The sequence below is a fragment of the Cyrtonyx montezumae genome, unplaced genomic scaffold (assembly GCF_038088225.1).
Source record: "Cyrtonyx montezumae isolate F1298 unplaced genomic scaffold, pur_monq_1.0 scaffold_30, whole genome shotgun sequence".
Taxonomy (NCBI): Eukaryota; Metazoa; Chordata; class Aves; order Galliformes; family Odontophoridae; genus Cyrtonyx; species Cyrtonyx montezumae.
Genome location: NW_027072035.1, coordinates 7974099 through 7992347, shown reverse-complemented (window position 1 = coordinate 7992347; position 18249 = coordinate 7974099). Strand labels below are relative to the sequence as shown.

Sequence of the window (18249 nt, the reverse complement as noted above, 5' to 3'; positions counted from 1 at the left end):
ATGAAAAATAAATAATAAATAATGAAAAACCCCTAGAAGTCACCTCTTCATGCATTGTTATTTTGATTCTGGCTTGTGGTCATAACATCATGACTAGTCTCATCACATCACAAAATCACAGTATTGCATGGGTTGGAAGGGACCTCAAGAGATCATCCAGTTCAAGCTCCCTGGTAAATAAAGTTCTCAAAAGTAGGTTGTATCAACAGGCATCTATCTGATAGGTCTTGAATATCTCCAAAGAAGGACACTCCACAACCTCTCTGGGCAACCTGCTTCAGTGCTCTGTGAAGCTCACTGTAATGAAGTTCTTCTATGTATATGTGTAGAACTTCCTATGTTCAAGCTTTTTACACGGCTCCTTTATCCTGTCACAATACACCACTGAAAAAAGAAGCCTAGTCTCATCCAACTGCCTCCTGCACTTTAGATATCTATGAACACTGATCAGATCCCCTTTCAGTCTTCTCTTCTTTAGGCTGAACAGATCTCTCTGAACAGGCTCCAGGTCTCTCAGCCTTTCCTAGCACAGGAGATGCTCCAGGCCCTTTTTCCATCTTTGACGCCCCTTTGCTGAAGTCCTTCCAGGAGATCTCTGCCTTTTTTGAACTGGGGAGTTCAATACTGGACACAGTAGTGCAGATGTGGCCTCACCAGGACAGAGTAGAGGGAGAAGACCACCTCCCCCAGTCTGCTGATCACATTCTTATTAATGCATCCCAGAATATCATTGGCCACAAGGGCACACTGCTGGCAAATGCAATGATGTGTTTCAGGAAACTGACACAGTCAGCCTCATAACAGCAGGAACGCCCAGCTGGTTTCCCACTTGAACTGAATCTGGCAAAGGAGATAAAGAATAATAAGGGTTTTTTGTTTTGGTTTTTTTTTTGTTTGTTTGTTTGTTTTGTTTTTTAAGTGTGGCAACAGTAAAATAAAGACTAGGGAAAATGTGAGTCCCCTACTAAATGTGGAGTATGTTCTGGTAACAGGAGATGCCAAGAAGGCAGAGATGCTTGACACCTTCTCTGCTTCTGTCTTCACTGCAAAGACTCCCCTTCAGGAATCCTGGACCCTGGAGGTAAGTGAAACAGTCAGGGGAATGGAAAACTTTCATTTGGTGAGGAAGAAGATGGTCTGAGAGCACCTTGGCAACATCAGTGTATATAAAACCATGGGCCTGGATGGGAAGACACCCACATGTGCTAAGGGAGGAGGCAGAGAAGATTGATGAACCACTTTCTATCATCTTTGAGTTGTCTTGGAGAATGGGAGAGGTGCCCGAAGACTGGAAGATAGAAAAAATCACTCTGGTTCTCATAAAGGTCAGGAAGGAGGATCAGGGTAACTACAGGCTAGCCAGCCTCACCTCAGTCCCTGGAAAGGTGATGGAACAATTTGTTCTGGATGTCAACTCCAGGCAATTGGAAGAGAAGAGAGCTACCAGGAGTAGTCAGCAACCTGCACTCAACCAACCTGGTGGCCTTCGATGATATCATTATTGGCTGGATGGATGGGGAGAGAGCAGTGGATGTAGTCTACCTCGATTTCAGCAAAGCATGTGACACTGTCTCCCACAGCATCCTCATAACAAAGCTGAAGAAGGGTGGAAAAGATGAATGAACGGTGAGGCTAGATGAGAACTGGCTGACAGGCAGAGCTCGGAATGTTGTGATACGCAGTGCATAGTCCAGGAGAGGGACCTGGGTCCCCTGGTGGATGACAGGTTGATGACCATGAGCCGGCAGTGTGCCCTGGTGGCCAAGAAGGCCAATGGCATCCTGGGGTGCATTAAAAACAGCAGTGCCAGCAGGTCGAGGGAGGTGATCCTCCCCCACTACTCTGCCCTGGTGAGGCCTCATCTGGAGTACTGTGTCCAGTTCTGGGCTCCCCGGTACAAAAAAGACAGGGCGATCCTGGAAAGAGTCCAGCAGAGGGACACAAAGACCATAAAGGGTGTGGAACACCTTCCTTACGAGGAGAGGCTGAGAGACTTGGGTCTGTTCAGCCTTGGAAAAAGAAGACTCAGATTGGATCTGATCCATGTCTATAAATATCAAAGGAGTGGGAGACAAAGGGATGAGGCCAGACTCTTTTCACACAGTGAGGCAATAGGACAAGAGGCCACAGCCACAAACCGAAGCACACAAAGTTATTCAGAAATGTGCTTGGGAACTTCTTCACAGTGCAGTTACAGAGCACTGGCACAGGCTGCACACAGGTGGAGTCTCCTCTGGAGATGTTCCAGACCCACCTGGACACCCACCTGTGCAACCTGGGCTAGGGAGCTGCTTTGGCAGGGGGGTTGGACTCAATGATCTCTGGAGGTCCCTTCCATTCTGTGATTCTGTGAACAGCTCAGTACATCCTGACAAACAGGCACACAGTGTTCTTTCTGTTCCTGTGTAAGCATTCATGGGAAACACCTGACAGAAATTTTTTGGTATTCCAATACCATTGTCATCATTCCCAACACACTGAAACCAAGATATGAGCTCAGTACCCAGACTCCTGGATACAATCTACCAACCTGTTTAAATGACCTAATCGAGATGCATTTCATGGTGTGACATCCATGCACAGACACCTGTCTGTGTCATCACTGCTGAAATATCACCACCTCACTGTGCTAATACCCACTGTTTGGTCTCTATAAATCTTCAGCAAGCACTTATGAATGTCATGGGTGCCATTTATTCCATATGGAGAAATTCAGTGACACATCTTTGCTACATACACAATTCCATGTTAGAAGTCATTTTGTCACTGCCCCTCTCCTGCCAGCTCTTGCACAGCAACAAAAAACAATGAAACACTGTGGGGCGAAAGGTTCGACCCCTACTGCCATACCACCACCATCCACTTCTGATGTCATGGGCCAATATAGTAACATAGGAGGCATTACTTTCAGAGAGGCATGCACGTGCACACGTGTCAAGAGTGGAACGAAAGCAAAATACATACAATACTTACTGCTACAAAAATACATTGCCCTAAACCCTCCCAGAATAGTGAGTGGCAGAGGACAACAGAGTACTTTACGGAGACTCCAGAACGTACATCCAGTTTGTCACTTATAGCAAAATAAATAGTTTGATCTTAATATTGAATTAGTTATCTCCTCTCCCACTGTATTTTACACAGTGCTGATGAAGCATTCATTATTCAGACAGCCCTAGACCCTGACAGACTTAAATGACTATAAAAAAGCCATATAGTGAATGATAATAACTTACTTCCCAAATGAACAAGCATCTGCACATGCTTATTTTGAGAAAAAAGCAACAGTTGAAACATTAATAACCCCTTTTCTAATGAACAGTTTTACTATTATTAGATTATCAAAATCTGTACACTGATCTTCTCAGAAATGACAATTCTTACACTGGCAATCATTTAATATCAACAAATTTTAATATCCTGCTTAAAAACTAATTACCAATTCTCTGAACGAAAATAGTGTTTTTTTCAGCTTTCTGATCAGTATTTTAATCAACACTACATTTGGCTTAACAATTAATGTAAAGGAAACAGATGTTACATCTACAAATTTGCAAGTAAGATCAGTATATTGCATCCTTTACCAACAGAGGATGACATCTTAAATACACATTCAGCATGTGCTGAAACAATATGAATCTGACTGATGATCTTGAGTTTTAAGATCACTGGTACAGATCGCCCAAAAACTACATTAAAAAGTTTCGGCAGAGAAGAATGAGCTTCAGTATATACCAAATACAGACACAGTACAGTTTAAGTATTCAGTAAGTTAAAACCAAACTAATGAGATTGTTCATCACTGGAATGTATGACTGCATACATGCAGAATCAACACATTGAAATGCTTTAAAATTTCAAAAATATCTTATATGATAGCGTGAGACTGAAACAGAAGATCAGTGTAGCTCTTTTCAAAATTTCTGAGATACTTTTTACTACCTGTCAAGCATAAACTTTTTTGTCATGCTTTCTGGAATTTCCCAATGCCAGTTTGAGACAGTTATCAACATGTATTAGGAGACACCACATCTCCCACACTACTTAGAAAGATGAGATAGAGAACATCAACTTCCACCTAGAATCCCGGAATCTTTAGTGTTAGAAGGAACCTTTAAAGGTCATCTAGTCCAACTCTGCTGCAATGAACAGGAACATCAACAGCTAGATCTGGTTGCCCAGAGACTGATCTACCCTCACCTTGAATGCCTTCAGGGACTGGCATTCCAACAAATCTCTAGGCAACCTGTTCCAGTGCCTCACCACCCTCACTGTAAAGACTTCTTCCTTAATTGAGGTTCTCCTCTGGACACGCTCCAACAGATCTCTCCTGTATTGACGACTGCACACTGGGATGCAGTACTCCAGGTGAGGTCTCAGTAGCATTGAGTAGAAGGGTAGGATCACCTCCCTTGACCTGCTGGACATGCTTCTTTTGATGCAGCCCAGGATACGCTTGGCTTCCTGGGCTGCAAGGGCACACTGCTGCCTTATGTCCAGCTTCCCATCCACCAGTATCCTTTTTGGCTGGTCTGCAGTCTAATCTTTTGGTTCCCCAGTTTATATTTATTAATAGTGGATGCTGCCTTGACCCAGCTGCAAGATCCTGCACTTGGATATGTTGAACCTCATGAGGTTCTCCTAGGCTCAGTGCTAAAGCCGGTCTATATCCCTCTGCATGGCATCTTGTCCCCTGGGGGTGTCAATAACACCCCACAGCTTGGAGTACCAGCAAATTTGCTGAGCTTGCACTTGACCACTTGACTTGTCAGTGTCACTAATGAAGATATTAAAGAGTATGGGCCCCAGCACTGACCCTGGGGGCACCACTCATCACCAATCTCCATCAGTACATTGACCCATTGACCACTGAACTACACTACACTCTCTGAACATAATCCTGCAGCCAGTTCTTCACCCACTGATCAGTCCAATCATCAAATTCATATATTTCTAATTTGGAGATAAGGATGTTGTGGGGAACCATGTCAAAGGCCTTACTGAAGTCAAGATAGACAACATCAGTGACTTCGCTCATCCATTGTCTAAGCAGTGGCATCATCTTAAAAGACCACTAGGATGGTGAAGTAGGATTTGCCCTTGGTGAAACCATGCTGGTTTTCCCATATCATCTCCCTTCTTCCATGTGCCTTAGCATAGGTTCCAGGAGGATCTACTTCCCTGTCAAAACTTTAGTTAAACTTACTAAAAATATAAAATTGAACCAGTTTTAATCATCACTTATTCTTAAGTGTATTTCAAACACGCATTTTATTAAATTCTCCAGTAAGTAATGCATTTATAACTGTCATTTTCACTCAACAAACAACTGAGATAAGCAAGATTACTGAATTTGGATCAATACACATCTTTGAATCTCCTCAAAGTGCAGAAAATAAATGTAGTCTGTGTACACACTGCTTAGCATGTTCACAACAATCCAAACAAAAGAGCAATAAAAAAAGGGACAAAGAATGCTGATACAATGGTATCTGAATGTGAACACCATAAGATCCAGAAAAATCCTGATACTCCAGATTATGTTACAACTGGATCATCATGTAGATTAATTTCAATGCATACTGAAATAAAAATACACAGAGCGGAAAAAACAATCCATAATTTTCCTTATGCAGTAAATAGCTCTAAGCCAACCAGAACTATTCAGAAGTTACACCTTAGAATTACAGAAGATGACTTTGAAAACACTGGGAATATACTCTGCTCCAGCCAGGAAATTAAATGGAATAATTATCTTGGATTTGTTAAAAATAAAGCAGAGCAAAAACATGGACAACTACATTATGCCTCTTTCTAAACTATGAATCTGAATTATCTGCATAGTTCCAGTTAGTAATCTCAAAAACCATAAAGTAACCTGGAAAATGCTTAAAGATAAATTAAAAACTTCATAAAAGGTACGAGTAAGTTTTGTGAAACAGGAAATTACAGCTAAAAAGATAAGAGTAGGATTATGACAAGTTTAGATTATCCTGAAAGAATAGATGGTTCCTATTTTCTCCCAAAGTAGGCTCTTAAGAGTCAAAACGAAACTAAATGGTTACAAGATATGAAGTCAAATGCCAGAATCCCTTAATCAGAAATTCTGTAAACAATATATATAATTGACATAATTAAAACTGACTGGACAAAAATCACAGAAAAAAAGTATATCTAATACTACTACAAATAATACTTCAGACTCAAAACATTTCCTAGATAAAAAATATGATAGGCTGAGGGATAACAGAACGATCATCCTGTTACTATACTCCTCCATAGCTTTCCCTGTTGCTCAGTATTAAGAGAGCTGGTTAAGCCAATCTCCTGCATGACAATAATACACCTAAACTTTTCTGACTAAAAAAACCCCTCATTTTCTCTTACAGTTTATACACCTTGAACAAGGAAAAGTTTAAAGACTTGATTCCTATTAAAAAATATTATCATACTACAAAACTTCGATTTCAAAAGCAACGAAAGAATCTGAAATCAGTATTAACTAGAATTAATTAATAAGAATCAGTATTAACACTGACTGAAGGTTGTATCAAAAAATGTGCTTAACTAGAGAAATATGTAGGTATGTATTTACAAACATAAGTACACATTTTGACAGAATATTTTTTACAAGAAAAGTAGTCTTTCAGATCTTTCACTTACTAATCCTAACATTTTATTCATAAAAGCAAAAAGATATTATTTTTTTTAATTATTGAATATATAATCTTAGAAAAAAGATGGATTAAAAAGACAGATTTAGTAAGTGTGTTCATCCTGTTACTGAGCTAAAGTTGATTAGATGTACAATGTTTAAACAGTTTATCCAGGGATAATCTCAGTTTAGTAATGAGGCAGAATATGTTAGAACCATGCTTAAAGAAGGAAGGGGTTTTAACTACCACAGAATTATTTCACATGAAATATTAAGCTCCTTCAGTACAAAGAAGGAGGAGTTTAACAAAGAAATTTACATTTGAAAGCTTATTTCAGTATCCATTTAAGAATAAATTTATGAAAAGATATGATAATTAATGACCTTGAAAAGAAATGAACAAAATCCAGAGAATGTGTCACAGTGAAGAAGAACTAGAATTAGAATTAGAATCTATAGAAGACAAACTGTAATGTGTTTGTTCAGAATTCTCACTGCTATGAGGATTCCCTGTAACTCTGGTTTGCAGAATAACCTATAAGAAATAATTTGATTAAGTAGACAAGTTAAAAAAAAAAAAAAAACAGAAAACTAACTCCAATCTTACTTCCGGGTCCTGCACTTTGGCCACAATAACCCCATGCAATGCTATAGGCTTGGGGCAGAATGGCTTGAAGAATGTAGAGAGGAAAAGGACCTGGGGGTGTTGGTTGATGCTCGGCTTAACATGAGCCGGCAGTGTGCCCAGGTGGCCAAGAAGGCCAACGGCATCCTGGCCTGTATTAGAAATAGTGTAGCCAGCAGGAGCAGGGAGGTGATCATCCCCCTGTACTCAGCTCTGGTGCGGCCGCACCTCGAGTACTGTGTTCAGTTTTGGGCCCCTCACTACAAGAAGGACATTGAGGCCCTGGAGCGTGTTCAGAGAAGGGCAACAAAACTGGTGAGGGGTCTGGAGCACAAGTCTTATGAGGAGCGGCTGAGGGAGCTGGGATTGTTTAGTCTGGAGAAGAGGAGGCTCAGAGGAGACCTTATTGCACTCTACCACTTCCTGAAGGGGGGTTGTGGTGAGGAGGGGGTGGGCCTCTTCTCCCTGATAAATAAGGACAGGACGAGAGGGAATGGCCACAAGTTGCACCGGGGAAGATTTAGATTAGATTTGAGGAAACATTTTTTCTCTGAAAGAGTGGTCAGGCACTGGAATGGCCTGCCTAGGGAGGTGGTTGAGGCACCATCCCTAGCGCTGTTCAAGAAGCGTTTAGATGAGGTGCTAAGCGATTTGATTTAGTAGTTGGGTAGGGATAGTGATAGGAGGATGGTTGGACTAGATGATCTTGTAGGTCCTTTCCAACCTTATGAACCTATGAACCTATGAACTTGGACCACTTACACTTTCTATAGCACACAAACATGTCAAACATTGACTGAAATACAGTATATACACCAAAGAATCACAAACCGAACATTATTCTCACTTTACCATTTTAAATTGCTGTAAGAAATCATACAAAAATACATAAGCATACAATTAATCTGCAAAGCAACTACACTGGAATATTTAATGGCAAACCTCAAAGAGGTTGAGAACACAATGAGAACATACTAAGAAGAAAAACCTCAGCAGAAGAATTGCATGTTTGTAGTAATTGATTAAAGGTAAAGCTAGTAATTTAATGAAAAGATATAACTTGCAATAAACAAAATATGTAAATATACATTTTATCACCTTAACCAAAGTTCCCATGAAAAATAATAAAAAGGTATACCTGTTTAATAAGTTAATATATTTTAAATTCTAATAATGTATTTCCTTTAGAAAACTAAAGAAAACACAAAACAAGCAAAATAATACATCTGTGAAATTTCTCTAGATGGTCATTTAAGTCACTGGTAACATCACTGTACTCAGTGCTTCATCAATGGATTTCAGTACTTTTTCCCTAGAGTACTAAGTGTGGAAACAGTTTTGGGAAGGTTAACAATCATCTAAGGAGGATTAATGATGGATTTACGGCACTGTATAAATTAATTGCAGAGGAAGGGAAAATATATTGAAAGTGCCAGCAAGTTTTCAGAGAGCCTGGGTATGTTGTGTAAAGGAACAATAAGAACAGAAATCAGTAAGAGTTTACAGCTTAAAAATATTGATTTGAAAAAGCAGACCTTAAGAATGAGAACACAGCAATGCAATTAATTCAATTAGCATTTAATATAACCTATGACATCATTTCCAAAGGGTGAGATTTTTGAAAAGGAAAACTTACATGACTTGTAAACTTTCTGCTGTTAGATTGTTCCACATGATCTCATTAGCTTGAAGGTTTTCATTTTCTTCTAATAAAGATATATCAAACTCTATTTCTTGTTCAACAACTTCTGAAGATCTAATTCATTAAATAAACATTGTATTTATAACATCAGAATATAGTTAAAAATAGAATATAGTTAAAATTACGTATGAAATAATAGAAAAGTAGCAACCACATACAACTTTTTCATTTGAATAAAGAACAAGTCTTATTTTATGCTCAGATATTCTTAAAATACAATTTTTCAAATTAAATTCATAAGATAACCAAGGTTTCTCAGGATACAACTGAGAAATCCTGAGTATGCACAGGGAACTGAGTCTGCTATGAACTTAACAATTGCCAATTCACATATATTAACAATAAAGTACACAATAAGGGGTCTTAGAACTATTTCCATACGTAGCAATATAGAGTTACAGTCCAATAAATAGCATATACGTCTTATTTTAAAATACAAGACTTTACTGCATTATCTGCATGCTACCTTGTTTCAGACACTGCTCACTCTGCAATAATTGCAATATACACTGAAATGCCTAACATTCACTTCACCCACTATGTGGACAGTGAAATAAAAGCATATAAACATAGCACTGCAATGGATGCAAACTGCAAATACACAGCAAGTTAGACTGCACTGCAGCTGGACCTTCATATAGCTTGGGTACTGACAGCAGACTACATGACTTGTAACATGCAATAAAATCAACATGGATTTTGCTTTCCTACAACCAAAGAAGGTAGATGGTTAAACAGACATCTAGCAGTCTTTTGTACATGCAAGTAGAACAACTTTTCGAGTTAAGATAAAGTTTTTTTCTCACCTCATTACTTATAAAACAAATTAAAGTCTGATAACTTAAGCAGTACTGTAATTAATGCAAGACTTACTCAAAATAGAATACAAACATGCACATCAAGATGAGAATGTGTACCTGTGAGTATCTATGAAGTCATTATACTCAGAATTTGGGTCTATCTGTTCAACCGAAGTCTGGATCTCTTTGTGGACATTCACAATCTCTTCTGTAACAAGACTGGTGATCTGGCTATACTCATCCAAGATTCCTTTTCTAGAGAGGAAAAAATAGTGTATAACATGGTACTGGAGGCATAGATAGTATCGGAGATGCCTCAAACTTTCAGTTTACTGTTTCTAAAAATTCTTGTTGCTACTGGCTAGAAGAGGAAAAATGTTTATTACTCAGAGAAATAACACAGTATTTGTGGCCTTTTCTTTATCAATTGGCCTTGAGTGGGGAAGTCTCTAATACCACGATCCTTGCACTGATTTCAGAGTACAGAGTAGACAAACTAAAGCTAAACTAAGAGATTATAAGGAACAGGAACATACACATCTTGTTGATGACACTTTCACAACCAGAAGAGTCATCATGCTTGTCTTTATCTACAATAACGCATCTCACATACTCCTGAGCAACAAAATACATTCTGACACAAACGCAAATGAGCTAAAGAATAAGAATTTCCTTCAAAAATTGTTTTCTTCATCATTATCTATCCTTTATCATATAGTTATTTCATGAAATAGTTATTTACACAAAATCAAACAAACTTCACTTTAGCATGTTTACTACAAGAGGAAAAAACATCAAAGAAGAAATTTCACACAAGAAAGTAGAAGCCATTCAGCCTATTAGCCAGTTCCAGAAGCAGGGAAAATGAAGTGATTAAGAAGTGGTAAAAGAACAGGTAATATTTTACCACAGATTTTAAGAGCATCAAGTGAGATCTCAGAATACTCTCCTGTTCTCTTTAACTTTCAGCTTTCCATAAAAGAAACCTCCTTTTTTTTTTTTTTTTGGACAAACTTGCTGGCTTGCCAGATGTCGAAGAGCAGCAAGATTTTTAAAATACTGACAATTTTGACCAGCCAAGTGGAAAATGCAGAGAAAGAGGTAAAAATACATTTTTCATGGGTATGTTCTTTAAATATGTTTACTCAGCAAAAAATGTTATTTGCTTGGATTTTTCCAGTAGTTTTTGTAAGGAGAAAAGAGACAAGATAAGTCATTAAATCTTGCCTTGCCTGTGAATATGAAAAGGTTTCAGAAGACAGTTTAAAGAGTGCAACAAACGATAGGCCATTATCAGGTACAGCAATTCTAAGAGAAAGGGAATCAATGGCAATTACTATATACCCACATAAAAATCAAACTAGCTGTTTAATTCTCCCTCATTTCCTATTTGCTGAAGTCATATAACATATTTCCGTAAAAGCAAAAAAATAAGTTACAGAGCTTCATATCTAACTGAACAATACCAACAGAAACATGTAACTATTCTGCATGTTAGTGACTTACAAAACCAACTCATGTTCTTCAGGAAAGAAACAGAAGCAGCATGGCAACCACAGACCAGAATAAAGGTCTTGACACCTGCTCTCTAAGATAATCAATTTGCACATCTTCTGTAGGAATGTCAAGAATGACCTTACAGGGAAAAGGTACTTCTATATTTACGGCTGGATTCCTCACAGTAAGATTAGGTTTACATGATCCTGTTATATGCCTGCACATTTGACTAACCACGCATCTGTCTGGTCTGCCTCCAAAATGACAGCCAAGATGGCTGGACAGTTTAAACCGAAGTCTTTAGTGGCAAAATCTCATGAAAATAGGACTACTAGAGAGGCAACAAACTTCTGTTATTCTAGATGAAGGAGAGGATAAACTGTAAACACTGTAATTAATCTGTTAAATTGAAAAGTTAAGACAGTGTCTTGCCAAAATGTATAAGTAACCCCTCAAAACTACTGTCTGTATTTGAACAGACTTATTAATGCACAATTATTGTCAACTGGAAATTTAAAACAGCTTTTTTTCAGTACCCATATACAAATAACTGACTGCAGTTCACTAATTTCTAATAATGCTGTACATTAGAATACTACACACATTTGCAAGTTAAAATATGCAAGAAAATATCTTACAGGGCTTTAATCATTTCTTCTTGCATTTTCTGTAGCGAATCAAGTAAGAGAGGAAGCGTAGTGTCATAATATTGGTGTTGATACAACTGTGCTCCTTTCAGTGCCAATACATACTGATTATGCAATATATGAAGCTTCATAGTGGCTTTATCACACCGATCTTTGGCTTTCTCCGTCTCTTTTCCTAAGGGAAAACAGAAACACAACAAAAAAGGACAAGGTAAATTAAAAGTACACAGATTTGTGGATGGCATAAATTTAATTGATATCTAATTGATTCATAACGGGTTTACACTTTATTATTATACCACATAAATACCATTCCAAGGTATTTGACAATAAATGCTTTCATTACTATTTGGAAATACACCTTTTCGAAGTCATTTCTCTGAAGAAGTATATTACCATTCTAAAGATTGATCAAGACTCTTGGCTTTCTTATTCTAGGTAAGAAAAAAATAACCAAAACCACTTCTGCTTTGACCAGAATCCTTTATCTAGAAAGTACATGAAAGCCACTGTTAACACTGGCATAGAAACAATAAAACTATTAAGAATAAAGACTAAAAAAGTTACACATACAACTACTGAAATGCTAACATTTCATTTGCCTCAAAGTGAATAAACATTTTAAATGAGGAAAACAATAGGAGTCTTACCAGCTGAGACTTGCGATTCACACAGATGCTGTCATTTATTTTAAGAAAACACTACATATCATCCCAAGCAAGCACTGAAGCAATCTCATTATCAGTAGCTGAACTCCAGCACTGTTACTCCTGTACAAAACTCTCATCTTTACTACAACTTAACACCTCCTTATCACTGACAGTATACTGATCAACAGTATAGGAGGTCAGCACTGCAATCTTATCTCTATTAGATCAGTTCAGTGCTGAATCAGAGAGCTACAAGGTACTTCAAGAGGTCATCTACTCTACTCTTTGCCACAGTAATTACACAGCCATGTGACATATGTCTCCCTAAGATCTCCAATGACAACGATGCAACTCCCCAGTACAATCCAGGTCTAGTACTGCGCTAGCGAAAAACATCGTCCTGTCATCTCATTCCTTCACTCTATAATACAAATTTATAAAATTTAACTGTTGCTTATTTCACCTACATGTCACAGGCATGAAAAATAGATTCTACAGCCATCTGTAATTAATTTTCTATGTAGCAGAAGATTATATACTTTCCTCTTCTACCCAATCTTCTAATTTTTACGCTAATTAAGCTATAGCCTTCCCTTGTAAATCCTATTTTTCTTTTGTGATGAATGGCTCACAACTTTACACAAGAGTAACCTCAGGTAAAGTTCAACTTCAAAAGCCAAGGGGGAAATTAAACCCATAGGTAAAAAAAAAGTGCTTCTTTTGAACACCATAGAAACATAGATAGAAGGTAGTTGATACAGTTGCTTTTAATCAGATTCAGAATACCCAAGAAAGGCAATGGTCACAACTCAGTAATAAAGGAATAGCACACCCTTATCCACACATCAGGGCTCACTGGAAACTCTCAAGAGGAGGAGATCTCCAAGTAGATGTGCCTCCTTTTGGCTACCAGCTCCAAAACGAGGTTAGGTGCCAGGTCCAACCCTTCCACTCAAACAGGTGAATTGCTTGCACTGGTGCACACAGGGCTGGCCACTCCCATTCACTGAGTGCTCAATCACTGGTTCAGGCAGTGAACAAAGGGTTCCCATACACACGTCAATACTGATTACTTTTGTTTTGGCCTCTGATCTTGCAATCCAGCAAGCAAATAAATAAATAAACACCACTAATCATTTTGTGAAACTATATCTGTCCTCCAATGCACTTTAAATCCCTGTAAGGTATACTGATACCTATAAATTTAATAATCAAACTCTAGATCAAAGTGATGAAACACTGAAACAACCCTCATGGAATCCCAACATGTATCCTGCAGTATCCCACAGGATACATTATTCTGACAGGACCCTCTTAATAACCATTCTCCAAGCAGCTTTATGAAGACCGATTTGTACCTCTACTAGAATATTTCCAACCTGATCATGCATTGCCCTTGTCACCATCATGAAAGGATAACACGAGATAAAAGAAAGACATAGCAGATAAAAACCTTAATGTATATCTTGAAAATCTGACATTTTTGTCAAACGAATACACAAAAGACTGGATTGCGTATACTAGTAAAATACAGAAACACGCTAAAGTATGTCTAAAAAGTTGAGAGACAAACTGGTAAACCAGTAACAAAACTGGTAATAATCTTATTTCAAATACATAGGAGTAAGCAAGATCATCAGAAAGTCTACATGACAGTTACATAAAGAAAGCTTGTAGGGAAGAAGAAAATATTAGTACTTTCCGTTTGTGTTCATTGAGAACAACATTTAGAACTTTCCATGCTGAAATGCCTCTTTATGAACAAGAGAAACAATCTCTGAAGTGTCAGAAACTAGCAGGACTGGAAGCTATTTGGATTTAGAACTCTAGAGGTATTTGAGAAAGTTGTAACAAATATTGCAAATAGTTCTAAAGGAGGAAGAAGTAGGCACTCAGTGGATAGCTCTCAAAAATATTAGTTGGGTCTCAATATATGAAGTGATAAAGATGCTGTTGAAGATGACTCAAGCAAATAAGAAAAAAACACATATTTCACTGGAAGACTTTTTTTTTTTTTTGCCAAAATATAATAACACTGAGCTGTTTTTTCCTAAATTAAACATGGATCACTTGGAGGGCATGAAAAAAAACAGGATGACTAGAATAGCAACCAAGAACTTAGGAACTGAATACATTTGACACCAGTGTACCAAGAGTAGCATTCAATTTTTCCATTCTTGAGTACTTTGTTGTATTCATTACCCCTTAAAGAAAAACACTTCAGCAAATCTGAGAATGAATAAAAGTGTCATACACACTCAGCTCTCAAATACAGTAGACTATGGCATCATCTTGGTTGCTAATAGTCAAAATACGCACACTGCATGGTGTTTGTGGAGAATAAGAGGCACGTGAAAATGTAAGGATAATGAAAAGTGACTGACAATAATTTGGAGGGGATGACACCAAGTAGTAGTTACAATTCAGAGACTGGATGAAAAAGGGCAGGTCAAGATGGGTGGAACGCAGAACTGGAACAACTCTGTTTTGCTTAAACCTAGACTAATCCTTCAAGAGATGCACTAGACTGAAAACTCCTTGGGAAATGGGCAGAGGAAGTCAAGATGGCAGTAGAGAAAGGAATTTTGGACTGTTAGTTTACATTGTTCGTTTGGCCATTCCTACTGGAGCTATTTGGCCTAACTGCTCTAGTTTACATGAACCAAATTTTTTTTCAAATATTACAGTAAAATTAAGAGCTTAAATCTTGCAGCTTGTCCATGCTTGTCTTTAAGCTGCATATTCTATCGGTTTAACAAAATCAGCATATGTGAAACCATACAAAGCTCTATCAGTAAAGGTTCCTGACCTACAAATCACAAGTCAGCTTTCAACAGCTAAACTAAACTGAAAATTTACACAATTAATAATCACAACTACATAACTAGAGATTATCTGCACTGTACCTCTTTCATAGAACTTGTTAATGGCTAAACTACCCCTTTTTATGCCTTAAGAACTACATTCCTTTCCTATTCATTACTCATTAGTGAAATACCTCCACAAATTTTAGACTAGATTAACTTACAATACACATTCTACTTTTAAATGCATAGAACATATAATTAATAAAAGAAAGGTAGCTACAGCACTATTTCCATATCACAACTTACTCATTAAAACAGCAAAACTCAGTGAGGCAGAGTACACAGCTGTTCTGTGAGCCAATTAACTCAGGAAAACATCAAGTTTTCTTTATCCGTATACTGAATTTTATAAATAGATATAATTCTACTACTATCATTTGCTGTGAAACCTGTTTAATGTTAATAGAAACAGGCTGACTATACAATATGTCAAGTCACAAACGGTACTATGAAGCTTGTAAAATTCAATTATGAAAGTTTGACATTTGGAAAGAAAAGGTTGGTACTCTTGTTAAGCTATTTTAGAGAGTCAACTATTCCATTTCCTAGTAAAAACTCTGCTCCGTATGGTACAGGAGCCATCCAGAAAAACTCTCATAGGATATTTTCTATTAAAAGCATTGTGAAGGCAAAAGGACCAGAACAAACAGGGAGATGTTGCAAAAGGAAGAAAAATGAATGCTCACCCATCTCCAAGGATCTACACTCACAGGGAAAAAACTCCAGGAGGGATCTTTAAAAAGAGACCCTTCCTCAATGGCAGTCAGCCCTCAAATGAGGTCTAAGAGGGATTGAGCCTGGCTCCAACCCTTCTGGTCACATAGGAAAACTGCATTCACCAGTGCTCCCAGGGCTGACTGGGTCTTTCCCTCAGGTGCTCAATCAGTGGTTCAGGCTGTGACTTAGCAGTCCCCATACAAGCATAGATTATCTATTTCAAAGTTCTTACAACTGCAAGAACTCCTGTAGTCTAATATTCACCTACAATGGCAAAACGGAAACTGGACAAGTCTTTAGAACTAAGGAAAGTATCAGCTCATGAAGTTTCTTTTACCATATTTTAAATAAGTATTAATCCATAGTGCAAACATCTCAAAGAAGCTGATCTTTAGAAAATAAATACTGCACAAGCAGAAAAAATGTCATACATATTTTGGATTAAAAAGCAGTAATTATACTGCAGAACTCAATTTTTTTCTCCTTACAATTTTTACCCTCAACTTTTAACGTTTGGTCAAAAGTGTTAAGGCTTAAAATCTTTTGTATGTTCATTACGCTTAGCTGTCACCATCTTCAACAAAATATCTGTAACGTTTTCAAATTCAAATTACAGATAACACTGATCTGTTGAAACAGTTAAGCTATGATAGTTTGGCACACAGGGCAACATATCCACTCATTTGCTCACAACAAGGATTCATCTCCTCACATGCAGCACTTATGAACTAGGAGAAGTTTAGCTGCTCAGATTTCAACTGCAGCTTCATGGCATAGGTTAAGAAATTACCGACACTCTATTGTTTCTGTAACAGCATATTCCAGTTAAGTGCCTTTAGTTTATTACAAATTTATCCTTTTAAAAGAGAAAAGGCACGCAGTGAAAATCTCAGTTTTGACTAATATAAAATTCAAAGCATTCCTTTCAAAATCAAAAATTCAGACATAAACACTTTGAATAGGTTAAACACAGGAAGTGGTCATGAAGAACTCTGAAACTGCGATGTTTTAAGAAATATTATCTTGGTATCTACACAGATACATAGGAAAAAAACAACAGCAAAAACAACCCACAACACTGTACTTTAAAGGATATGTGCTCTTAGAAGCTCTGAGCTTTTTCACTGCAAAAATAATGAATAAATCCTACAGCTTACACAAATAACTCTAACAAAGAACCCCAAATAAAGATTAACTTGCATTGCTTTGCAACATTGTTAAAAAAAATTGTCTAGAAGACCATATCAAAGTAGTGTTTTTTTAAGCTATTTGTTAAATTGGCTTAACAAAGGAGAGGGAAAAGGAGCAGAATTCTAAGAACACATAGAAATTAAAGTGAGATCTGAAGATCTTGACAGACCACACATGAATAACAGTGGGGAAGAAAATAATTAGACAAATAAAACTACAGCTAGGAATCTCAGATAAATTTGTAGGATAAAACATTACGTCAAGAATTCAAATAACTGGCTCTTCAGTTCAGGAAGAGCAAAAGCAAATCCAATCAAATTTCTGGTTATGGATGAAAAAAAGAAAAACAACACAGGCAATGTGTAAGAGTAGTGCATTGTGATGAAACAGTACTTTGTTATTGAAGAACGAAGATATTATACCATGAGATCAAAACAGGAGATTCAGGGTCAGAAAATCCCTTTCTTGGTTGACAATTTATATTAATAGCAAACTTCTAAAAAAAAATTTAGCGAGGAACCACACAATATCATAAAGAAATACACAAATGGTCTGGATAACTGTGGAAAGTAATGTCATGGAAGAAGTGGGAACAGAGAAAAGCTTTATATCTGAATAGACAGATATAGATACGAATCAGGATTAAAATCAGAGATGTAAAGGTACCAAAGATCTAAAACTACTACAGACATTAAGGAAGACAGGCATAGAGACATAGAAATAAGAGTTGAAGGACACAAAAAAATACTTGTCCTCAGAGAATTAAAGTAATTAGTGATGACAGAGAAAACCAAAGGATATTATGTCACTTTGCTTCTAAGAAATAAATTTAGCAACAGTTAACCTAAAGAAAAAAACTAACACTCTGGCAGATTACAATTGAAGATAGCGGAGATAG

General features: G+C 37.4%; 1 protein-coding gene across 5 annotated transcripts in view; it reads right to left on the bottom strand.

The window, feature by feature from the left end:
- FER (FER tyrosine kinase) overlaps positions 1-18249 on the bottom strand; it is a 154299-nt gene that overhangs the window by 114683 nt on the left and 21367 nt on the right. For all 5 annotated transcript variants that reach the window (XR_010622654.1, XM_065744229.1, XM_065744230.1 and 2 more), the window contains exons 5-7: positions 11918-12101; positions 9900-10037; positions 8917-9036 (exon numbers count right to left, since the gene is read on the bottom strand). Coding sequence is in view for 4 of the 5 variants with exons in the window: in XM_065744229.1 (XP_065600301.1) it covers positions 8917-9036; positions 9900-10037; positions 11918-12101 (442 nt within the window). In the remaining variant the exon portion in view is untranslated. The remainder of the gene's footprint in view (positions 1-8916; positions 9037-9899; positions 10038-11917; positions 12102-18249) is intronic.